Raw genomic sequence first — 24,687 nt, 5'->3', positions numbered from 1 at the left:
TTTTTACTGGGTTTAGTACATCAGCCATTTTCTTTACTCAAACTCCATTACGAGTTCTTTCCTATCAATCTAAGTGTATTCTGTGCATAAAATACCTTAAATGTTAAGACTTTTCTAAGGTTCATTTGAAAATGGTTGTATGAAAAGAATAACCATTTGTTTTGCCTGGAAAGATACAAACTAAATGCAGAAGTTTCTCAAGGGGAAAAAGCTCAACTTTCTTCTTCCCAACACCTCTGCCACATTATGATTTCCTAAACTTTTCAAGTCTGTTCTCCATGGCTTCTCTAAAGATGAAAACCAGAGACCAAACAATTGAACTTTAGGACATCTGGAGTTAAAAATGCAAAAAAAAAAAAAAAAAAAAAAAAAAAAGTTAACATGCAAGCAATGGTTCATGTACTCAAGATTCATGTTAAATGAATTCGATTATTACATATGGGTTTTTCATTGATGAGCAGGGCTCCGGGCATGCCATATTATCACACAAATCATTGCCTTTTGAGACTTTGGATACTTTTCCAGTTTAATTTGCAAACAGAATTTTTATAACAAATTATTTTTTAACCAAATCATATCTTGAAAACTGTTTATAGAAAACCCAGGCAATAAAGTGAACTGTTCATTGTGGAAGGCCTTAAATTACATTATTACAGTAGAAAATACAGGAGGTAGAAGATAACTAAAAAGACTAATGCAACATTAGATTCAAATCTATAGCTCCTGTAGCTACTTAAAACATGGTTTTAGAAACTAAACCCAACATTTCCAGCAACCATAGAAACAGTTAAAATAAAATTTGCCATGAAAGCCCTTATATCATGCTTGATACAGGGAGGTAGGAAGATGTAAGAACCAGGACACATGAGACATGACATTTTATCTACAACTCCTGTTTGCTTTACTGAGGGTGTAGTTTCAAAATTCAGTCACCTTCTTCAGCTTCAGATTCAGATTCTAGAAAAGGGGAAAAAAGCAGTCAAACATTATATATCAGAAGGCAAAAGTTCCCATTTATAACTCTGAAGCTTCTTTAAGATAGAGTCTCCCTCTGTCCTACAGGCCGGAATGCACTGGCACCCTCTTGGCTCACTGCAACCTCTGCCTCTCGGGTTCAAGTGATCCTCCCACTTTAGTTTCCCGAGTAGCTGAGACTACAGGCGCCCACCACCAAAACTGGCAATTTTTTTTATTTTTAGTAGAGACAGGGTTTCCCATGTTGTCCAGGCTGGCCTCAAACTCCTGGCCTCAAATGACCTGATCGCCTCAGCCTCCCAAAGTGCTAGGATTACAGGCGTGAGCCACCACACCCAGCCTCCATATAACTTTGAAGCAGTTAAGGAATTTTATTAATAACCATTTACATGAGGCAGATATTCAAAAGCATTCACTTGGAAATCCCAACATTTGGCTGGGTGCAGTCACATCTGCAATCCCTGTACTTTGTGAGGCTGAGGCAGGACAGGAGGGTTGCTTGAGCCCAGAAGTTCAAGACCAGCATCGGCAACATAGTGAGACCCTGTCTCTATATGTTTAATTAAAAAAAAAGTAATCCACAAATTTATAAACATTAAATATTCTCAAACTTTTCCATTTCACGAAGAACATTTACTATTATGGCTGAGCCATAAATATACTATAATAATTAAACTCTAGCTTTTACCACCTGCCTTATACGTTAACAAAAATCTCTACTCCAGGTACAAAGTGGCATCAGAAAGAAGGAAGCATGTGTGAAGATATATTATGGCCACATTAAAATTAGCTTTACCAAACAAACCACACAAAGGAAAATCCTTACCTTCTTCAGCATTTTTGAGCCATTCTACAAACTTTTTCATTTGCTCAAGGAAAACACTCTTCCCCTTCGCAACATGTGCATCTTTATACCACTTCAAAATGGGCTCTTCGCTCAGGACTTCAGCTGGAAAGAAAACTCATTGCATTAGGGGAGTTTTAATATACTCTACTCAGAGTTAGAACCACCACCTAATGTGCAAATGCCTGCTTAGCAAACAAACTGCTGAAAAGTTAAAAACATCCATGAGAACTGGAGGACAGAATAACACATGTGTGCATACCAACTACACTCAACAGGATCAAGGCTGGTCTGATTAGTGCAGAATTTCAAAGTGTTATGACTAACTGCAATGGATTTTCTCCCAACAGAGGTCTTCTCTTTACTAGCCACTTTAGACCAGGTTTCTAAAATTGGGATCAAGAGAAAAGGGAACAATATAACTGAAATTGGGGTTGCTATGGAAGCACTCTGAACTGGTCTTGAAGGACTACGGAAAGTCAACACTGGGTGGGGGAGTAAGATGAACAGAAGCAGGATTCACACAGGCTGAAGACTCCAGAGCTATGACTACACAGCTAAGACTACAGACTGTCTGGAAAAGGGACCTGGGGATTTTCTTTTTTGAAACAGGGTCTCGTTGCCTAAGCTGCTGGAGTGCAGTGGCACAATCATGGTTCACTGCAGCCTTGACCTCCTAGGCTCAAGTGATCCTCCTACCTCAGCCTTCTGAGTTGCTGGGACCACGGGCTTGCGCCACCATTCCCTGCCTAATTTTTTTTTTCCAGAGATGAGGTCTCCTTATGCAGTCCAGGCCGGTCTTGAACTCCTGGGCTCAAGTGATCCTCCTGCCTCAGGCTCCCAAAGTGTTGGGGTCACAAGTATGAGCCACCACACCTAGCTGAACTTTGGGAATGTATACCTGGTTAGAGTATAGGAGGCAAGTTTGAGGATGCATAATGATGGCTTTAGATTTCATACTTCAACTTGTGAATAGGGTTTAGAGATGTTTTAAACAAGTATCAGTGCACTAAAAAGCACCCAGTTTAATCAGAGGTGACTCATAACTAGAAGTAAAATATTTCAGGGAGCTGATGTCCGGATAACTCATCATTTGGACCATTTTGTGTTTACAAGGATTTTTATTGTGTTATTTACAAAATTCAAAATCTAAATTACCTTTATAAAAAAGCACCACTATTTTCTGGAAGGCTTTCATGAAATGAATGTTGTCATAGCAATACTCCTGAATCTTCAGTAACAGAGTCAGCTCAGACTGACCTTGAGTAGTAAAGGCAGCAAGTAGAGGGCTGTATTGCTTTCAAAGGAACAGAGAAAAGATTTAGTCATTCATTACAAATAACCATCCATTACAAAACTCCTACAATACAGACAATATATAACTTATCTTTTATAATCACTGCAAACTATAACTTATTTACCAGAAATTTAAAAAATAGGCCGGGCACAGTGGCTCACATCTGTAATCCCAGCACTTTGGGAGGCCGAGGAGGGTGGATCACTTGAGGTCAGGAGTTCGAGACCAGCCTGGCCAACATGGTAAAACCTTGTCTCTACTAAAAATACAAAAATTAGCCAGGCACTACTTGGGAGGCCGAGGAGGCAGAATTGCTTGAACCCAGGAGATGGAGGCTACAGTGAGCTGAGATCACATCACTGCATTCCAGCCTGGGTGACAGAATGAGACTGTCTCAAAAAAAAAAAAAAAAAAAGCAGAAAATCTAAGTAGCTAAGTAAAATAAACAATACTATACCAAGTAGTCCAAGTAAATGTCAAACAATATTAGTATTTTAGAGGGGGGAAAAAATCCTATTTTCCAATACCCCCTTCAAAAGCAAACATCTAATTACAGGCTTAAGTTCCTTTTCATCATGTTCTTTTTGAGGCAGGATCTCGCCCTGTCACCAGGCTTTGTCTGACAAAGCCATCATAAGCTCACTGCAGTCTTGATCTCCAGGGCTCAAGCGATCCTCTGCCTCAGCCTCCTGAGTAGTTGGGACTACAGGCATGCGCCACCATGACTGGCTATTTTTTGTGATTTTTAGTAGAGATGAGATCTCACTATGTTGCCCAGGCACGTCTTAAACTGAGCTCAAGCAATCCTCCTGCCCTGGCCTCCCAAAGTGCTGGGTTTACAGGCGTGAGCCATTGTGCCTGGCCAGGCCATATTCCTGTTTTTAACCTGTGAAGCACAGCCCAATTCAGAGCATTATCATCGATAGTTAATGTTTCTATTTGTCTATTTACTGGTGGGCCATCCCCAGGAACCACAGGATGTGATAAATCCTCTTGGAAAAGCATAGTCACAGTTCACTTATCACCATGTAAAAGTAGAATAGTTTGTTTCGTCAAGGCATAGTTCTAATACCTTCAAGTGCTTGATGGCTTGCTCTGCTACAAGCTCCTCTTTTTTGTTCCATTCCACAGTGCTCATTACACTTGACCAGACTATTCCGATGACAACTGGCTCTGGGATGTTGTTTTTTTTCATCTCCTCCTTGACATATAAAATTATCTGCAAAAGAACCCAAATTTAGTAACAGAAGTCAGTTTTGATTATGTACATACTTCACACATCAAGTTTAGACCTTTAACAAAAACATAACAACTCCTTTTCCATGCAACTGGCAACCACATGTGTACCACATATTAAAAGAGACCTTTAGAACTGAAAGGTGCCCTGAGCTCCAGTCTCTTATATTTCTGGGCCTCAGTCAGGCACTGAAGAAGCATATGCAAAAGAATGAGGCAAAGTTCCAGTATAACATCCTGTTACTATTAACTCAATCTCATCCTGGTGAAGTAAGTTCCTCAAATTAGTGAAAATCTCTATGCCAGAAGCTTAGCCATAAAAAGACGGTTTAAACAAAAACTTACATCCTTAAATGGATCACCACGGGACATCTGTTCTTGAAGTTCTTTCTGGAGCTCCTTACGAGCTCCGATGGTTTGCTGATTCCGAACATATTCTGAAAGCTCTTTCAAGCCTGCCTCAGTAAAATACTTTGTGAAGTGTTCAACACTTTGCTTATTGGCAGGAAAGAGTTCCTAAAAGAAGAATTTATCTGGTTAAACTTTCTTTAAATCAGATTAAGAAAAACACTTTCTTTTCACAGTCTTAAAAATGAGAAATTTCTCTCATTTACATCTTTGGCAAGAATGGGAAGAAAGAAAAAAAGTTACCAACCATCAGTCTGTTATCCATGCTGACTTTCCGAAGACTTGCAGCTACTGCATTGATATCTTTTTCATTTATCCATGATTTAAAGAGCTTCACAGCAAAAGCTGCTGAAACTCCTGTAAAAGAAAATAGCTTACTTACTTAACAGAAGTACCTTCCCTGGTTTCAATCCCTGTATCCCCCTATATCCTTCCCTTTATAGTTCAATCCCATGGGATTACTGACTTTCCTCACAAACTTAACCCTGAACTTTCCTGGGCCACAGTTTATCACTTCTCCAATTTCCCTAGTCTACCACTTGTGAATTGTATATTCTTGGCCAAGTTACTTAAAGTGTTCTCCAAAGTATAAATTGAGGGCAACAGTCTCTACACTTGACAAGGCTGTTGTGAGAAATACAGTAAGGCAACTTAAATACTCACTACTGCAAGCAGTTTTTTAAAAAAAGCTTCAAAAAAAATTACTGTAGAGAATAATCTGACAATTGGAGCCAAACAGGGAATTGATTTTCCCTTCCAGCTTGACATTTTCCCCAAACGTCATCTTCTCCAAGTTCCCCAAATGGTATTAATCTCTTCTGGGGTTCCCACAGCATTTCTCATTTTATTTTCATTACATATAACAACATTTTGTCTAAATCTGGGTATTTGTTGTATGCCTAAAGAAAGCCATTAAACCTGGATGCCAAAGGTATTCATTAAATGTCTAGTGAATTAGACTGAACTTATTAAATTTAAGGCTGGTTAATAAACGAAGACTTTCACAGAAGTCACATCTATGAACAGTAAACCATGCTCTTATCCACCCCACTGAGTCAACTAAAGACCATCCTTTGAGGCTGATTACCTTCTTTAACCAAATTCTCATTATAAAGGCTATTAAGAATGGATGCATTAAGTGTTCCATTAGCCAGAAGAACACCAGTCAACATAGCTAGCTTGTTCCTCTCCGACTCTGAAAAACCCTTTAAGAACAGCAGCAGCTGTAAAAAGTAAAACAGTTAAGAGTTAAAACAGCAATTGCATTACAATAAGAGAAGCAGTAAAGCATGTTATACTGGCTACCTGTTCAATACGTGGACTTTGGGATCTAACCATCCAAGTTTATATCTAAGTTATAATACTCATTAGCTGAATGATCTTGGGCAAGTTACTCAATCTCTGCACCTCACATGTAAAATGTGGATAATAAAACTTGCCTCACAGGATTTTTATAAACATTAAGTGAATTAGTATCATTAGAACAGTGCCTGGTGCTTGATAAACGTATCAGGTTTTCTGGGCATCTATATGCAATATTGGGCCAGGCGTGTTGGCTCACACCTATAACCTCAGCACTTTGGGAGGCCGAGGGCAGATCACTTGAGGCCAGGAGTTCAAGGTCAGCCTAGCCAACATGGTGAAACCCTGTCTCTACTAAAAACAGAAAATTAGCTGGGCATGGTGGCACATGCCTGTAATCCCAGCTACTTGGGAGGCTGAGACACGAGAATCGCTTGAACCCAGGAGGCAAAGGCTGCAGTGAGCTGAGACTGAGCCACTGCACTCCCAGCCTGGGACACAGAGTGAGGCTCTGTCTCAAAAAACAACCCAAACAAACAAGCAAAATTACTCCAAATCTGTGGCAGAATTAGGATTTAACATTCCTCTTTCTAACCCTATTTTTTTCTTTTCCACAAAGTACATTATTACTCATACCTTTTTTACTTCATCTTCAAAACCTTTCTCCAGGTATTTGTAGCGCCTGATTAACTTGTTAAAAACCTATGAAGAACATTAAATGAATTCAGTAACTTCATCTATTTCTAGAACAGCAAAGTAGTAAATCTTTCACTGGATGTAAGTTTATGAGCTGCTTAAACCAGCTTGAGAAGAATTCCTAGTGACACATAAGAATGTCCAGGTTAGAGGTACTTTAATTCTTTGCTTACAGTAATACAAACATAACTACATATGAAACTTTCCAATGAGATCTTAACAAGCTCGTCAGCCCACAACTCATTTAACTTTAAAAATAAATATATGCAGATAAACTAGAGAAATCACAATACGAAACTGACTTTTTCAGCTTGATATTTTTCTTAAAAACTGAGTAATTTCAGGACAAATAGGAACAGAAGAGTTAATTTCATTTTTCCCTATTTTGTTCGCCTTAACACACCTTAAGTTTCTAATTCATCCCGTTGCACCAAGAACAGTATCCCTAAAATTTAAAATCAAATTTCTTCAACTTTCTAACCACAACTCTTAAAAGTAGAATATTCCTCAAATATACCACATGGATAGTAGCTAACTGAAAACAATTATGTAAAGTTTCATTTACCTGAGCAAATGCTTGCATGGTCTCTAGATCTTCTTGGGCTGCAAACACGCAGACATCTGTACGCATCATGTCATCTGCCAGTGTACCACCTGGGGCTAAAGTTGGATAAAACCAAAATACAACACAACCAAAAAAATCACTCCATTTTAACAAGTTTGCCAAATAGTTCATATTCTAGACTCTCCATAATCTCCATATATTATACCTTTCTAAATTATTAAGCCCACAAACCGCAGACACTTACCCAGCATTCCACCAGCCACCAGAATGTCAAAGAGTGTTTCCGCATATCGACGGTAATCAAGTTTTGCTCCAGAAGCATCAAGAAACTTAGCTACTGCTTCCAAATCAGTACCGGTTTCAGTTAAGCCTTGAATAATACAGTCTTGAAACTGAGTAGGGTCAAACCTCTCTTTTTCATCTGGGGGGACAGGGGACCCAAAACGTTTAGTTTTAAAAGATTTACCAAAACGCCACAAAACTATCACCTTATGAAGATGCAATTGTTAAATAAGTTAGATTAAATTCACATCCTTTGCATGTTTCCCCTCTGCAAGTGTAAGACAAGATGGCCCACTCACAAGAATTGTGCAACTTTTCAAATAATTTCACAAGTGATCTAAATGTGCTAGTGTCTTGTGTTCCCACTGCCATGAGGCAATTTCTACTGGGAACGCCCTCCTACTGCCTCTTGGCTTTTCCAAAATTTAGGCCATCCTCTAACAGGTAAATTTTATTCCTTTGGGTTTTGTTCAGACACTGGAGCTCTTGATCCTTTTCCTTAAATGTCCATAATATTAAACAAACAAAAAAACTGAACCAATCCTTTGGCATTTATGATGGTGAGTTTTAGAAAGTACATTTAATGAGCACCCAATATGACAGAAACTATATTAAGCATTTGCTTTAATCCTGTTAACAACCTTGTGAGGCAGATTTTCCCCCTATTATTCAGAAGGAAAACTGAGAATCAGAGAAATTAGATAATCAAGAGACTATATTGTGTAGTAGTTCAGTGCATGGGCTCTAGAGTTAAACTGCCTGATTCAAATCCTGATCACCATTTAACCACCTGAATTCGAGCAAAGTCTCACTCGCCATGCCAGAATTCCCCCACTGTAAAATGGGGATAAGAATAGTACCTATCCCATTAAGTTGTTGTAAATACTAAATGACATTAATAAAATAGAAAGCTCCCAGACCACAGCCTCGTGCACATACCTGACCTTTACTGAGTTGCTTTCACACACTCCATAATAGGGTTTTGCTTTCCCAATCTAGGCTAGATGACATCTTTTCACACAGTACTAGGGTGGCAAACACCTCTGTGTGTCCAGCACTTTCCTGGTTTTAGCACTGAAAGTCTTGTGTCTGGAAACTCCCTCAGTCCCAGACAGGGATTGTTGTATACCCTACCCAGTACCCTAACCATCAACAGCCAGGCCACGAATCATCTCTAACTGGAACTGGGGAAGTTACATCTCTCCCTGATGCTAATAATAAGAATGATAAAGCTACTTGCCATTATTTGTATTAAGGTAACATCAGTAACCCACATATTCAAGAGATACACTTTCCCATTTTACTGCCAAACTGTTCTAGTTTACAACTCCTGCTCCTTAAGAAAATTTACCAGCTAAATCTAAATGAATCTGCAAAGATTAGAATCAAATCACACTTTGGTCTCCCCACCACTACTACAAGGGGACAGCCAGCCTATGATTAGTGATTTTAAAATTCTACAATATATATCTCAAAATGTCTGCTACTTAAGGTAGAAAAAGAAAAACACAACTTATAACCAGTAGCTGACCCAGTTCTTCATTTCCTCAAAACCACCTGTAAAACAAGGTTAATATGCTTTTGACCAAAAACAGTAAAAATATATCTGAGACTACACCTTATTTAGCTTTATATCACTAGCACAGCACTTTGCTACAGAATTCAATACTCACTTAAGTACACACTAATGCCAAAAAAAAAGTAATATAATTCTAATACTTTTCCTACTAAGTCTGTATTTCAAAAGACATTACAATGTGAATCCTGTTCCACAATTAACTTCCATGGGTGAAGTCTGAGTTTTCTCTCACAAATCTCCACAAAATCTGGGTGACTACATTAGGAGTTCTTTTATATAAATTAACATTTTTGCTCATTTAAGTTTGCTTAAATGAGACTGCCTGCTAGTGAAAACAGAGCCCTTATTTTTATTTTTAAAAAGTATTTTACCTTCACACCAAAAAGAAGATTCACTAACCGGCTTAGAGATATATTGATACTAAAAATTAAGGCTTGAGCAGTAAAGCAGTAGAAATATTAAAGGTGTATGTGAAATGGCAGTCAACGAGAAATTCAAGTTTCTTTCTGGTATCTTCTCTTGAGGCTTTAGTACTATGCAAGTGCCTGTCAGAGAAGGCAAGATACACAAGATATTCTGGAGGTTTGAAGACAGACATTAAAACATAAATATTTACCTCTTTTTCTAGTTTTAAAACGCTGGCCTGATAGCGTTGGCTTTTGCTGCTTTTGATTATTCATAAAAGACACCCTAGGAAAGGAGAAATAAAGCCTTAATATCAGTGCCATAATACTAATTTTTAAAACAAAATATCAAACCTTAGTCTAGTCACATATGAATCAAATGGAACACCCACTCTCAGCTTGGCAATTATAGCCGGTGCAGGCACAAAGAATTACCTTCACTTGAATCAAATGTATGTCAAAATCTGCATTTCTCTCTACAAGAAACCCTTCAAATTAGTGCTGTGAACTACACTTTTAAGCGACATTGTAGTGCTACAGTGATCACCCATCATAAACCTAATTGTTCAGTTTCCTCCACATTTCTCTTTACATTCACTTACATCTTCCACGACCACTAAGCATCGCAGAACGCAAAGAGAGATTACCACCATAGTCACGAGGCATCCAAAATGTGTATGCCAATTCTAAAACACTGTCAAAAGGTAAACCCCGTCTTCTGACAGGCCTGGTTACGGGCAGCACCATCCTACCCTAGGTCATGCCTGTGACCCCAACAGCGGCCGCCTTGCACCACTCAGCCCTGCAAAACTAACAGCCAGCCCAGACTCCTTCGCCCATATCCCACAGTCCCAGCCTCCTCCCCGGGAACGTGTCTCCCAATCCACACCCTTCCCATGCCTCCCGCCCGAGCCACAGATCACCCGCTTCCCGCCCAGGACCCCACTGGCCACAGCGGGGCGCCGTAGGGTCCCGCGGCTCCTTTTCCACTGACCCTGTCGCCTGCGGTGGCGGCCGCCGCAACGAGCGGACCACAGGCACTGAGGCGCTTTGCGCCGGGGCCCCAGCCGCCCGGTACATCCGCCCACCCTCCAGCGAAAGCAGCGGCGGAGGCGGCGGCGGCCGCAGTGGTGGTGGCAGCCCCTCCGCCCCGCCCGCCGGAAGCCCCCACGCGTACATCACACAACAGAGGCCGCGGCGGCTTTGTTAGCCAGGCCGGGCACGGCCCAGAGGGAGCCCGCCTCGGCCACTGCCTTCGCCGCCAGCGCCGCGGCGCGCACCCGGACCCCACTTCCCGACCCGGGCCGCCGCTACCCCTCGGCCTCCCTGCCGATGCGGCGGCCTTTAGGCCCTGGTTCCGGCCCGGCCTCAACAGGAGACCTCCGTTCGGGCCCATCCAAGCCGGGCTGCATCCAGCCCGCCGCCTCCCTCTCCCTCTGCCCAGCGTCCACGACCCGCAGCGTCCGCGCGGGGTGAGCGGGGCGCCACGTCTTACCGAATTTAAGGCGAAGAGGAAAGAGCCAGAAACCCCCGATGTAGCGGCAACTGCGGCAGTGTCTCCTCTGCGACCGGAACTAACGCCAGGAGGAGGAGGGAGAGGTGCCACCCCCGCCCGGACCGCTCTCCTATCGCGAGATTTCTTCCCCTTTCCCCCCCACCCCCCTCCCCACACCCTCGGGCCCCGCCCTGATCGTGGACTGGCGCTTCCGCCTTTTCTATTCCGCGCGGATTAGGGTGAGGGACTGGGATAGGGGAGGGGAGAGACGTTTCAAGGCTTCTTTATTCACTTACTGGGTTCCACGTCGCCTGGACACTTGTCCTAGACTAGCTTATTTTTCTTCCCCCGCTGCGTCGTCCGCCCTCTTCACACACGGAGGGGTTGGAAGAGCGGAGCCGGCCCCCGCCGGTCTCGAAGTTGGACGCGTCCTCCTGGAGTCCCTCCCCGCCAGCCCTCTCCTCCAGCACCGGAAGTCGAAGCCCGAGGGCGGGGGGCGCTCGGGTCGTGCGGGGGCGGAGGCCGGGGGCGGGCATGGGGGCGTGGCTTGGGGAAGGAAGCCACACCTCGCCTCCGCCCAGGCCGGGATGGGCGGAGCTCGCTCCAGCTGAGTCCCCTACGGGGCGACTTTTCTCTGAGGGGCTGTCTCATTGTTCACTACCTCCCTTAAGAGCGAAGAGGACACAGGCCGAAGATTGAGAAGGGGAAATTCTGTCCTCCAGCCGCGGTCCCCGCGCGCTGCAGCGGTTGTCTCCCGAGTGTGGTGGCTATGGGGACTTGGAGAGCATCAGAATCCCTTGGAGGACTTGTTATAACAGACTGCTGGGCCCCACCCGTAGTTTCTCATTCTGTAGGCCTGGTGTGGAACCCATGAATGTGCATTTCCAACAAGTTCTCTGTGATGCTGCTGCTGGTCCACACCTTGAGAACCCCTCAGTTAGAGACTATATCATCAGGGAGCTGGGGTACGATCAGATTAGATAGTGCGTGTGAAAAGCACTGTGGACGTGACAAAACTCTGTGCAGATAAAGATGCACAGCGCCTCTAGGATGTAGCCCCATGTTTTTATTCACTGTACAGTAGTTTACTTCTCTCCAGTTGCTTCCTCACTCTCTGGTAGGAGGAGAGTGGCTTCTCTTCCCTAAACCTTTTGATAAAATAGTTTGTTGACTTCTTTTCCCTAATTAACCATCTGACCTCTACCCCCCCCCACCCCCCCGCAACTTCATGGAAAAATGACTTTCTCAGCGTTCGTTCCTGAAATTATTGCCAAACCCAGTGATTCTTTTATTCTTCACCCTCTTTGCCTCCTCTGAGCATTGAATGTTACCTACCTCTCTCCTTGAATCCTGGCTCCAGCTATCCTGGTTACGTTCTGAATGTGCCTTTGCACGGTATTTTCTGACTCTTCTTTTCTGTACTGACACCTTTTCTTTCTGGATACTTTCTTCCATGGCAGTCTCATACATTCTCAAGGATTTAACATTTACTCCACTTAAAAGAGTTCCAAGATCATCTACTGAATCATTAAACAAATATTTGTTAAGTCCAGGCTCTATGCCCTTCCAAGTTGAGGCAACAGCAGTGGGAAGGAGGCAGGAAACAAACTGATCTGTTGGAGGAACCGCAAGAAGCTAGTGTGACTGGGAGGGCTGTGGGGAGCAGAGGGAAGTGGCCGGAGTCGGATCTCTAAGTGTCTAGCCCCATCGTTTCTCCCAAGGCCCCAGTCCACACTATCTGGCATCTTCACTTCATGGCTAATTTAACACTGTCAGTGTTGTCGATTGCTCTTCCCCCAGACCTGCATTTTTCATATCTGAAGTTCTGTGAAAGGACAACGTTTCACAAATAAAAATGATAACTAATATGTTCCTATATGTATCAGGCCCTTTTCTATGCACTTTATGTAGTAACCCCATTTGATCCTGAAAACTACCCTGTAATCTAGACACTCATTAGTCCCATTTTACAGATGGAAAAGCCGAGGCATCGAGGTCAGGTAACTTGTCTAAGATCATAGAGCTAGTAAGTGGAAGAGGTCCAGTTGAACCCAAGCAGTCTGGCTTCGCCATTATAATGCACCGCCTTACCACCAAGATCTTATTTATTTATTCATTCAACAAATATTTATTCAGCTAGAGACCAGTAGAGATAGTGACATGTTAGGCCTATGGCCTCACAAAGCTTATCTTCTATTTTTGCCACGTTTTAAAATTGTATCATCTTTCCCCGGTACCATCTTGATTTAGGCATCTGTTACCCCTAACTAAATGGGACTTTTGCAATAACTTCCTAACTGTACTATCCCCTTTCTCAACATTTCCAGAGCAATCTTCCCAACTGCAACCTGAATCATTTCTCTTCACTGTTTAAATGCCTCTTTATACTCAGAGATAGCTCTGACCAATGTTTTTCGCCTTTACTTCCCATTACATTTGTGGTTCTTAACCTGTTATTACCATCATTGTGGGGTATGTAGCAAACGATTTTTGACTAAAAATGATATTAAAGTAAGCAGATTATTTTCTTTAAAATGTAAAGTGGATTAAAGGTTTTCCTGAACTCCTGGCCTCAAATAATCCTCCCACCTTGGCCTCCTGAAGTGTTGGGATTACAGACCACACCTTGCCACTTACCTTTTCTCTGCTTTCGGGTGCACCCATGGGAATAGGCACCGTGCAGCTAGCAGCAGAAATGTTGTTTGTGAATTGTATTATGGTAGGAAAAGATTCCAAACAATTGAACTCTATGCTTTGGTCAGACAGGACACATCTTGTCTTGACCTTTCTTGAGATGTCCTTCCCTCATTTTCCACTGTCAAAATCCCACTATTGTTTCAAGCCTCATCTCAATTACTGCTTTTTTCCCATAAGCCTTTCTTAGTCATGGATGTGAACACATTCCTTCTTTGTAATTGGGACTACAGGCATGAGCCACTGAGTCTGCTAATTTTTTTTTTTTTTTTTTTTTGGCAATGATGGGGTTTTGCTTTGTTGCTCAGGCTGGTCTCAAACTCCTGGCCTTAGGTGAGCCTCCCGCCTCAGCCTCCCAAAGTGCTGAGATTATAGGTGTGAATCATCACGCCTAGCCTTGCCCAGTTTTATGGTTGTTTTGGGAAAAAGGATATGCTGATCTCTTTACTCTGCCATTGCTGTGAATCCCGGTAGTACTTTTGGATTTAAAAATTTTGAACTACTTAAAAAGAAAGGTGCTAAGTGCAACATGTGAATGTGATACTGCTTTTAACTTCATTGATGGAAATGGATACCTAAGTGTTTCTTTTTCAAAAGCAAGTAACAATAGGTTTTTATTCCTAACAACTAGAAGAATGTCAAGGGCCTGTTTTGAAAAGCACATTGTTACCCTTGGAAAATGAGCTGGGGAAAGTATTTATTCCTATGCTGTGAGTCTTGTAGAAGCTTATAGAACATCCTATGAACCTGGCTTAAATATTGTAGCATATGTATATGAAATACTTCTAGATACACACACCTATGTATGTATGCATATATTTATGTATGTATGTGTGGCCAGAAGTATTTTCATAGGCTCCACAAAATTTTTACAATGAAAAAGCTTTGAGGTACAATGAGCTTTTAAATAATTTCATTTTAGGTAAAAAATGTGTTAAATATCATTCATTTGCTACATATCTCATATATACCATTTCTTTTACTTCCTTATAGAATTATTTTAATAGTTATAATTATTAATAATATTTGACATAATCAAGATAAAAATAAGCATTGCTTAGTTACATTAACATTTTGGTAATATTTGTTAAATAAATACCCTCTTTTAGCAAACATACTCTATTATTTAGATTTTAGTTGTTTTTTTTTTTTAAATAGAGACAGGATCTGGTTATGTTGCCCAGACTGACCTCCAACTCATGGGCTTAAGCAGTCCTCCCACCTCTGCCTCTTAAAATGTGAGCCACCACACCTGGCCTCGATTTTTGAATAGGCTGAAATAATTGGGAGGCTTAGGGATTCAAGAAATTTGGCATACATGCATTTTCTGTTTCTCTCTTTCCTCTCTCAACATCAGAATAATGACAGGTTAAGGTGAAAACTCTTTGCTCCTGTAAAGTGCTTGTTCAGAATATAGTTTGAAGTGAGTTGCCAAATAAGTGATATTTGGGGTGATTTAAATATGTGCATTCTAAGTTATATAGCATTCAAGACATTCATTAAAACAAAGCAAAATAAAAATCAACAAGAGAACAGTGTGATGGCATGTGGTATGTTAGCTATAGGATTGTTTAGAAAAAACTGTTTATTGCTTATTATTAATAGTTCATATCTCATAGAATATTACTGCAGAACTGAAGATTAAGAAATGTTACTAAGAGGCTGGATGCGGTGGCTCACGCCTGTAATCCCAGCACTTTGGGAGGCCAAGGCGGGTAGATTACGAGGTCAGGAGATCGAGACCATCCTGGCTAACACAGTGAAACCCCGTCTCTACTAAAAATACAAATTAGCTGGGCGTGGTGGTGGGCGCCTGTAGTCCCAGCTACTCGGGAGGCTGAGGCAGGAGAATGACGTGAACCCAGGAGGCAGAGCTTGCAGTGAGCTGAGATCCCGCCACTGCACTCCAGCCTAGGCGACAGAGCAAGACTCCGTCTCAAAAAAAAAAAAAAAAAAAAAAAAAAGAAATGTTACTGAGGACGCCAGATCCAAACATCTCTGTGTTGGAAAATTATCTCCAATGCATAACTGTTTCCTTGGCATATTTAGATGGCCATCTTTCTTTGATGTCTTTTTTAAAACCTACATTTCATTTTTTGGGAGGCTCAGTGTGATGGAATTTTTTTTTTTTTTTTTTTTTTTTGAGACGGAGTCTCTCTCTGTTGCCCAGCCTGGAGTGCAGTGGTGCGATCTCCACTCACTGCAACTTCTGCCTCCTGGGTGCAAGCGATTCTCCTGCCTCAGCCTCCTGAGTAGCTAGGATTACAGGTGCGTGCCACCACCCCCGGCTAATTTTTGTATTTTTAGTAGAGACAGGGTTTCACCATGTTGGCCAGGCTGGTCTCAAACTTCTGACCTCAAGTGATCCGCCCGCCTCAGCCTCCCAAAGTGCTGGGATTACAGGTGTGAGCTGCCGCGCCCAGCTGATGGAAAGTTTTTATCTAAGATGAAAAAGCAACTAAACCAAATAGAACTTAATCACTGCCTTAGTGCTATTATTAGTAGTACTACTGCTATTACTTGGTATGTACTACCATTAGTAGTAATAGAGTGGTCACAGTAGACCTTAAATTTATAGAGGATGTTACTGTTTACAAAATATTTTCACATGCATTTTATAATTCTTCACAGAAACTTTGTGAGAAAGTAAGGCTGCCTTGCTTTCAAAGCAAGCTAACTATAGATAGAATTGATGATTATTAGTCTTCCAGAATAAGGCCATGGACTACCATTAAGTAAACTTAATGTCAATTTATCTGATAAGAAAAAGTGGAACCTTTTTTCTAATGATACAATTCAGGTCCTACTCTTAAAAAGCAGTCTTGGAGGATTTCCCAGATCTTTCTGGGATAAAATTAGTTTTTTTTAAAAAAGCAGTTTCATTTTCCAGAACTTAACCAGTATAGAAGGCTTTAGCATCAGAGAACTTTATACAATAAGGCTTGCCCAGCACAGAGATTCTTAGCACTAGGTGACTAGTTATAGTAAGTGCTAAAATGAAATTCTCTGTTAGTTCTCTATACCTGTGCTTTGAATTCAACTCACATTTTTCAATACCTAAATTCCACGAAGAACTTTCAGAACCTAAGCGTGTTAGGCCGTTCTTGTGTTTCTATAAAGAAATACCTGAGGCTGGCGCGGTGGCTCACGCCTGTAATCCCAGCACTTCGGGAGGCAAAGGCAGGCAGATCACAAGGTCAGGAGATGGAGACCATCCTGGCTAACATGGTGAAACCCCGTCTCTATTGAAAATACAAAAAATTAGCCAGGCGTGGTGACACGCGCCTATAGTTCCAGCTACTGGGGAGGCTGAGGCAGAAGAATCGCTTGAATCCAGGAGGTAGAGGTTGCAGTGAGCTGAGATCACGCCACTGCACTCCAGCCTGGGCAACAGAGTGAGACTCTGTTTCAGAAAGAAGAAGAAGAAGAAGAAGAGGAAGAGGAAGAGGAAGAGGAAGAAGAAGAAATACCTGAGGCTGCGTAATTTATAAAGAAAAGAGGTTTAATTGGCTTATGGTTCTGCAGGCTGTGCCAGTGTGGCACGAGCATTTGCTTTCAGGTGAGGGCTTTGGGAAATTTACAATCATGGCAGAAAGTGAAGTGGGAGCAGGGACGTCACACAGTGAGAGTGGGAGCAAGTGTGAGTGAGGTGGGAGGTGCCACACACTTTTAAACAACCAGATCTCACGGGAATTCAGAGTGAGAACTTACTTATTACCAAAGGGTTGGTGCTAAAGCACTCATGAGGGATCTGCCTCCATGATCCAATCACCTCCCACCAGGCCGTACCTCCAACATTGGGAAATACATTCAACATGAGATTTGGGAGGCGAGAAACATCCAAACCATATCACCAGGTAAAAAGGGCTATAAAATAACATTAAGAACATTGGGGTTTCATGACTTCAGAAATTTTAAGAATTTCTTGCCTAGAAAGAACAATGTATAAGCAACAGATTTACTTGCCTTTGAGAAATGCTTTTGGTGAGAACTCTTTAGGAAGGACTCTGCTTTTCCTTATGTGCCTGGTGTGCTGTAATGGAGGCCCAAAGACAGTCATGGTGCTTGTGACATGCACTGTCCAGTGAGGGACATGGTACAATACCATCACGAATGTATTATACAAGGTGCTATTAGAATATGGAAAAGGGAGTGACAAACTCCACAGGTTGAGAAGGATTTGAGAAAGATTTTGAATAGGAAGCATTTGAGGTAGGTCTTGGCAGAAGAGAAGAGGTTGGTCAGATGGGGAAGAGGTAGGTAGGAGCAGCATGTGGAGCAGCCTGAAATGTAGCTGTCACATTCTAGAGCAGGGAGCAGCTTGCTGTGTGTGGTGTAGGGTGTATGTGTATCTGTGTATGTGTATGTTGGGACAGGGATGGCAAAGATGAAGAGGGGATTAGCTTGAGAAGGGCTAAGAGCCCATCCTAAGGAGTTTGGTCTTCATCTATGTTCTGCTTTCTATGTGGTAATTCACTTTAAAATGCTTAAGAAATTTAGTGTAAACTATATGATGTATTTAAACATAAGTTAACTTTTTTCTGTACCCTAGGTAGCGTCAACTTGCACTCTAGGTGTAGTTAATTAGCATTTGATGAATCCAAATCATGAATCCACACTTCAAAATTGGTTACCTACACATTTCAAGTAATTTTCCAAGAGTCCACTTTAAGGTTTTATTCCTTGGTATAGTGGATGTTAGAAATAAGATATGTGGTTGGTTAGAAAGTTTACACTTGCTCTATGAACCTCATCCGAGGAAGGTGGAGGAATCCAGCAAGCGATGCTGGCAGCAGCCTCCAGGTGTGGATTGCTATTGGTTCTCAGTACTCTCCTCCCAGAAGGGTAGATGATTCTGCCGTCAGGCTGTTATGTTCACTCAGAGTGAATCTGTCATGTGAGATGTTTGACCTTCCTCTAACTTTTAGTGGGGGCTGCGGATATTTATGAAGAGGACCTGCCAATTGCTGTGTTCATCAATTGCCTAATTGCCTGAGATCACTGTGTGACAATCTGGCCAGTAGTGGAGACCACTAGAGATTATCTATATGATACCAGCAGACTGTCAATATTATAGAAAAATTATTCTGGGGAAGGGAAGCATTGGTGAGCTGGAGGATAAGATCCTGTTGGATTCCATTTCAACTAAGTCAATGTAACCCTCCAACAACCTGCTTTTTGTATACTTGCTTTTCTTTCTCTTCCCTCTATGGATTCTTAAGCTACCCAGATTAGACCAGGTGCAGTGGCTCACACCTGTAATCCCAGAGCTTTGGGAGGCCAAGACAGAAGGATCACTTGAGGTCAAGAGTTCAAGACCAGCATGGGCAACATGGTGAGACTCCATCTCTACTAAAAATAAAAAAATCAGCTGGGCATGGTGGTGTGCACCTGTAATCCTAGTTACACAGGAGGCTGAGGCAGAAGGGTTGCTTGAGCCCAGGAATTTGAGGCTGCAGTGAGCTATGGTGGTGCCAGTGCACTCCAGCCTGGGTGACAAAGTAAGACCCTGTTCCAAAAAACCCCCCAAAACAAAAAAGTACCCAGATTCTGGCATTGCCTCTTTGGGTGGTATATCAGGATAGGGTAGGGGTGGGCAGCAGGATGTGGGAATTTTGAAAAAGCTCCTTAAGTGGTTCTGATAGATCTACTTTTGCTTCTTCCAGGGATAGATAATTTAGGAGTGGGAAGAAGAGCATTAGGGCCAAGGAGAAGAGGATTGGATTGTGTGTGTCTGTGTGTGTGTGTGTGTGTGTGTGTGTGTGTGTGTGTGTGTATTTCCTCAATTTTTGTGGATTATGAGCAACTTGTGGAGATTGAAAAATGAGCTGCCAAACTTTGATTTATTTACTTCTTGGATAAAAATATAAATTAACTATTGGTAACAATGGTGTTTGAAAGGCCTTGGGAGGAATATATTTTCATGATACTTATCTGGATAAGCTTGGAGGACATTTACATTCCAACAAATTCTTGAGCACAAGGAGCAAACAAACCAAAGAAATGGAAAAAGGTCTTAACTAAATTGGTACAGGCTCTGTTCTTGTCATATTTACTAAAAGGAAAAAAAGGAAAAGAAAGAAGTTTATCATTTTTTTTCAAATTTTTTTTATTGTGGTAAACATACATAACCTAAACTTTACCATTTTAACCATTTTTAAATGTACAGTTCAGTGTTATTAAATATATTTATAACGTACAACTATCACCACCATCTATCTCTGTAGCTCTTTTCATCTTGCAAAACAAATCTTATACCCGTTAAACAATAACTCTGATTCTCCTTCCCCACATGCTTGGCAACCACTATTCCATTTTCTGTCTCTCTGATTTTACTACTTTAAGGTTTTCGTATAAGTGGAATCATACAGTATTTGTCTTTTTGTGACTGGCTTATTTCATTTAGCAAGGTTCCTCAAGGTTCCTCAAGGTTCATCTGTGCTGTAGCTTGTGTCAGAATTTCCTTCCTTTGGAAGGCTATTATTTGTATAATATATACCACATTTTCCTTATCCATTCCTTCATTGATGGACACTTGGGTTGCTTCCACGTTTTAGCTATTGTGAAAAATGCTGCTGTGAACATGGGTATATAAATATCTTATTTAGACCTTGCTTTACATTCTTTTGCTATAAACACAAAAGAAATGGAATTGCCGGCCAGGCACGGTGGCTTATGCCTGTAATCCCAGCACTTTGGGGGGCTAAGGCAGGCAGATCAAGAGGTTAGGAGTTCGAGACCAGCCTGGCCAACATGATGAAATCCTGTTTTTACTAAAAATACAAAAATTAGCCAGGCGTGGTGGCGTGTGCCTGTAATCCCAGCTACTTGGGAGGCTGAGGTAGGAGAATTGCTTGAACCTGGGAGGTGGAGGTTGCAGTGAGCCAAGATTGTGCCATTGCACTCCAGCCGGACCACAGAACAAGACTTCATCCCGGGGCAAAAAAAGAAAAAAGAAATGGAGATGCTGAATCGTTGGGCAATCTAATTTTTGATTTTCGAGGAACTACCATACTGTTTTCCACTGCAGCTGTACGATTTTACATTCCCATCAGCAGTACACAAGTGTTCCAATTTCTCCATGTCCTGGCCAACACTTTTTATTTTGTAGTCTTTGTTGTTTGTATGTTTTTCAACTTTTATTTTAGGTTGAGGGGGTCCATGTGCAGGTTTGTTATATATTCATATTTGTTATAAACTCATATCATAGGGCTTTGTTGTACAGGTTATTTTGTCATCCAGGTGCTACGCCTAGTACCTAATAGTTATTTTTTCTGATTCTCTCCCTCTTCCAACCCTTCACTCTGAAGTAGGCCCCAGTGTCTATTGTTCCCCTTTTGTGTCCATGAGTTCTCATCATTTAGCTCCCACTTATAAGTGAGAACATGCAGTATTTGGTTTTCTCTTCCTGCATTAGTTTGCTAAGGATAATGGCCTCCATCTCCCTTCATGTTCCTGCAAATGACATGATCTTGTTCTTTTTTTATTGCTGCATAGTATTCCATGGTGTATATATACCACAGTTTCTTATTCAGTCTCTCATTGTTGGGAATTGTATTAGTCTGTTCTCACACTACTATAAAGTACTACCTGAGATTGGGTAATTTTTGAAGAAAAGAGGTTTAATTGACTCACAGTGCTGTAGGCTGTATAGGAAGCACGGCTAGGAGGCCACAGGAAATTTACAATCACGGCAGAAGGCAAAGGGGAAGCAAGGCACATCTTACATGGCAGCCCGAGAGAGATAGCACAAAGGGGGAGGTGCTACACACTTTCAAACAACCAGATCTCATGAGAATTCACTATCAACAGAACAGCAAGAGGGAAATCTACCCCATGATGCAATTACCTCCCACCAGGCCCCTCTTCCAACACGTGGGGATTACAATTTGAGATGAGATGTGGGTGGGGACACAAAGCCAGACCATATCAGGTATTAGGTTGATTCCATGTCTTTGCTATTGTGAATAGTGCTGCAGTGAACATTTGTGTGCATGTGTCTTTATGGTAGAATGATTTATATTCCTTTGGGAATGTAATGGGATTGCTGGGTCAGATGGTAGTTCTGTTTTTAGCTCTTTGAAGAATCGCCACACTACTTTCCACAATGGCTGAACTAATTTACACTCTCACCAAGAGTGTGTAAGCATTCCCTTTTTCTGCAACCTTGCCAGCATCTGTTATTTTTTGAGTTTTTAATAATAGCTATTCTGACTGGTTTGAGATGGTATCTCATTGTGGCTTCAATTTGCATTTCTCTAATCAGTGATATTGAGCTGTTTTTCATATGCTTTTTGGCCACTTGTATGTCTTTTGAAAAGTGTCTGTTTATGTCCTTTGCCCACTTTTTAGTGGGGTTGTTTGTATGGAGGTTCATCATTAGTTACATTTAGTCAATAGATTATATGTGTTGTAGAATATGAAATTTATTCATTTGAATTATAAATAAACTATGTTCATCAGGTTAATCGCTGTATAAATTATGTAGGCTCTTCTTACATACGGAAGAACCTTAGAGTCCTGTGTTTGTTTGTTTTTCCTTTGTTGGCTGCATGTCAGCATCTAACTTTAAGCATATAAACCAAGGAGGGAGGGTGGGAGAGGGGTGAGGGATGAAAAACTACCTATTAGGTACAATGTACACTGTTTGGGTGATGGGTACACTAAAGTCCCAGACTTCACCACTATATGATTCATTCATGGAACCAAAAACCACTTGTGACCTTAAAGCTGTACAATATATAGTGACTCCTATACAATGTGTAGTGAGCAGATTTCAAAGATATAGTCAATGAGGGAGCGAGTGTAATAAAGCAAGTTCAAAGGAAGATATGAGAAACCAATATGGAAGAAAGAACATCAGAATAAGATTGCAGATTAGGGGAAAAAAACCCAAATAAACAACAAAACAAAACTGGTTAATGTCCTAAGGGCAATAAAACTGAAACCTTGGGTGATTTCTTTTCAACTATACAGCAATTCTTTGTAACTTATCAATGTTTTGCAAGTTAACGCCTGTATTATTTCCTATTACAGCTACAACGAATTATCCTAAACCTGGTGGCGTAAAACAATATGAATTTATTATCTGACAGATCTGAAGGTCAGAATTCCAAAATGGGTCTCACTGGGCTAAAATCAAGGTGTCAGCAGGCCTGCATTCTACTCGGAGACTCTAGGTGAGAATGTGTTTCATCACCTTCGCCAGCTTCCAGAGACTGCCTGTATTCCTTGGCTTGTGGCCCCTGACATCTTTAAAGCCAGCTACTCTAATACCAACTCTCCTGCCTCCCTTTTCCACATTTAAGGATTCTTTTTTATTTGAGATGGAGTCTCACTCTGTTGCCCAGGCTGGAATGCAGTGGCACAATCTCAGCTCACTGCAAACTCCGCCTCCCGGGTTCACGCCATTCTCTTGCCTCAGCCTCCCAAGTAGCTGGGACTACAGGCACCCGCCCCCATGCCTGGCTAATTTTTTGTATTTTTAGTAGAGACAGGGTTTCACCATGTTAGCCAGGATGGTCTTGATCTCCTGATCTCGTGACCCGCCGGCCTCGGCCTCCCAAAGTGTTGGGATTACAGGCGTAAGCCACTGCCCCCAGCCACATTTAAGGATTCTTGTGATTACATAGGGCCTACTGAAATAAGCCAGAATAATCTCTTTATTCTAAGGATACCTGATTAGCAAACCTAATTCCATCTGCAACATTCATTTCCCTTTGCCATGTAACCTAACATAATCACAGGTTCTAGGGATTAGGACATGGATGTCTTTGGCGTGCTGTCATTCTACATACCACATGATCTAATGTGGTCTGGGCCCTAATAAATGGCAGATATATAAAGTTACATTTCCCTAGAGCAAACCCATCTATATAACTTTCTGGAGTGATGGATACTGGTCTTTTCTGTGCTGTTTAATAGGGTACCCAGTAGCTGTGTGTGGTTACTGAATACAGTACTTGAAATGTAGCTAAGGAAACTAGGGAACTGAATTTTTTATTTAAATTATTAAAAATTAAATGTACATAGCCACATGTGGCTGGTGGCTACCATATAGACAGGGCAGCCCTAGAGTGTCAGATTACTCTGTAATGGGTTTATTAGACAGTGCTGGAGGATAACATTGACAGGTTATCTGAGTGGGGAGGTTCGCTTGAGGCCAGGACTTTGAAACCAGCCTGGGCAATATTGGGAGATCCTGTCTCTACAAAACATTAAAAAATTAGCCAGGCCTGGTGGCACACTCCTGTAGTCCTAGCTACTCTGGAGGCCAAGATGGGAGGACTGCTTGAGCCCAGAAGTTTGAGGCTGCAGTGAGCCATGATTGTACTAGGGCACTCCAGCCTGGATGACAGAGTGAGACCCTGTTTCTAAAAGAAAAGAAACGTCTCACAGTATTTTTGTTTCTTTTTGCATTGTTTCCAAGTTTTGGAAAATTTTGCTTAATACATGTAAGTAAAACAAATAGTGGCTCCAGCAGATTTATATCCAAAAAAAAGTGAAGCCTGGTTTCTTTGTCAAATAACCGTAGGTTCTTTCTTTTTACCTTCCTTAGGTCTCCTGGCTCATGGGTATCTGAGTTACACAGTGTAGGTTTCATCTGTACTTTTGTTGTCATAGAGCACATTCCTTGGCTCTTTCTTAATCAAACGTATGCAAGTATCAGTTTGAGATAGACCCTGTGGTAAGAGATGAGTAAAACACAATCCCTGTCATCAGTCAGTGGCTCACCTAGAAAGAAAGGATGCACATGCAGACAAATTGATTGTGTGTTATGTAAGAACCAGACACAATAGGGGCATAAAGGAGAGAGGGTCACTTCTACCCCAAAACTATCCATTAGCCTCAGCAAGGTTTATTGGTAGAGTGGGTTGAATAGCTTCCCCCCAAATTCATGTCTACCTGGA

The 24,687-nt window shown here is 41.7% G+C and overlaps 1 protein-coding gene and 1 long non-coding RNA gene across 4 annotated transcripts in view; one reads left to right on the top strand and one right to left on the bottom strand.

Annotated features, from left to right (window-relative positions):
• Positions 1-499: 499 nt before the first annotated feature.
• BZW1 (basic leucine zipper and W2 domains 1) lies at positions 500-11,230 on the bottom strand. Of its 3 annotated transcripts, none has more exons than XM_054476824.2 (12): positions 11,084-11,230; positions 9,801-9,874; positions 7,568-7,744; positions 7,324-7,418; positions 6,699-6,764; positions 5,848-5,983; positions 5,008-5,117; positions 4,698-4,868; positions 4,189-4,335; positions 2,978-3,116; positions 1,802-1,924; positions 500-957 (listed from the first exon to the last, which is right to left on the bottom strand). In XM_054476824.2, exons 2-12 carry the CDS (start codon positions 9,862-9,864, stop codon positions 926-928), a joined length of 1,260 nt encoding a protein of 419 aa, XP_054332799.1. In that variant the 5' UTR covers positions 9,865-9,874; positions 11,084-11,230; the 3' UTR covers positions 500-925. The 3 variants fall into 3 exon arrangements, with proteins under 3 accessions (XP_054332799.1, XP_054332798.1, XP_054332800.1); XM_054476823.2 differs by lacking the exon at positions 11,084-11,230 and adding an exon at positions 10,583-10,803; XM_054476825.2 differs by lacking the exons at positions 7,324-7,418; positions 9,801-9,874; positions 11,084-11,230 and having other exon boundaries at positions 7,562-7,645.
• Positions 10,840-24,687, top strand: part of LOC129031075 (uncharacterized) — a 27,981-nt gene continuing 14,133 nt past the window's right edge. The window contains exons 1-2 of the long non-coding RNA XR_008500934.1: positions 10,840-11,187; positions 22,814-22,956. This is a non-coding gene — a long non-coding RNA (uncharacterized LOC129031075). The remainder of the gene's footprint in view (positions 11,188-22,813; positions 22,957-24,687) is intronic.

The sequence above is a fragment of the Pongo pygmaeus genome, chromosome 11, assembly GCF_028885625.2.
Source record: "Pongo pygmaeus isolate AG05252 chromosome 11, NHGRI_mPonPyg2-v2.0_pri, whole genome shotgun sequence".
NCBI lineage: Eukaryota > Metazoa > Chordata > Mammalia > Primates > Hominidae > Pongo > Pongo pygmaeus.
The sequence above is the reverse complement of the archived record's forward strand: the minus strand, read 5'-3'. Positions and strand labels throughout refer to the sequence as shown.

What these genes read in the sequence shown, in the direction of transcription:
- BZW1 (XM_054476823.2), bottom strand. Translation starts at nt 10,767, where the DNA reads ATGTACGCGTGGGGGCTTCCGGCGGGCGGGGCGGAGGGGCTGCCACCA. An exon ending in TTTTAAAACTAGAAAAAGAG is followed by an intron (nt 7,745 to 9,800) that starts GTAAATATTTAT and finishes CTGTCCCCCCAG; the next exon opens with ATGAAAAAGAGAGGTTTGAC. An exon ending in GTGGTGATCCATTTAAGGAT is followed by an intron (nt 4,336 to 4,697) that starts GTAAGTTTTTGT and finishes GTTCTTTTGCAG; the next exon opens with ATAATTTTATATGTCAAGGA.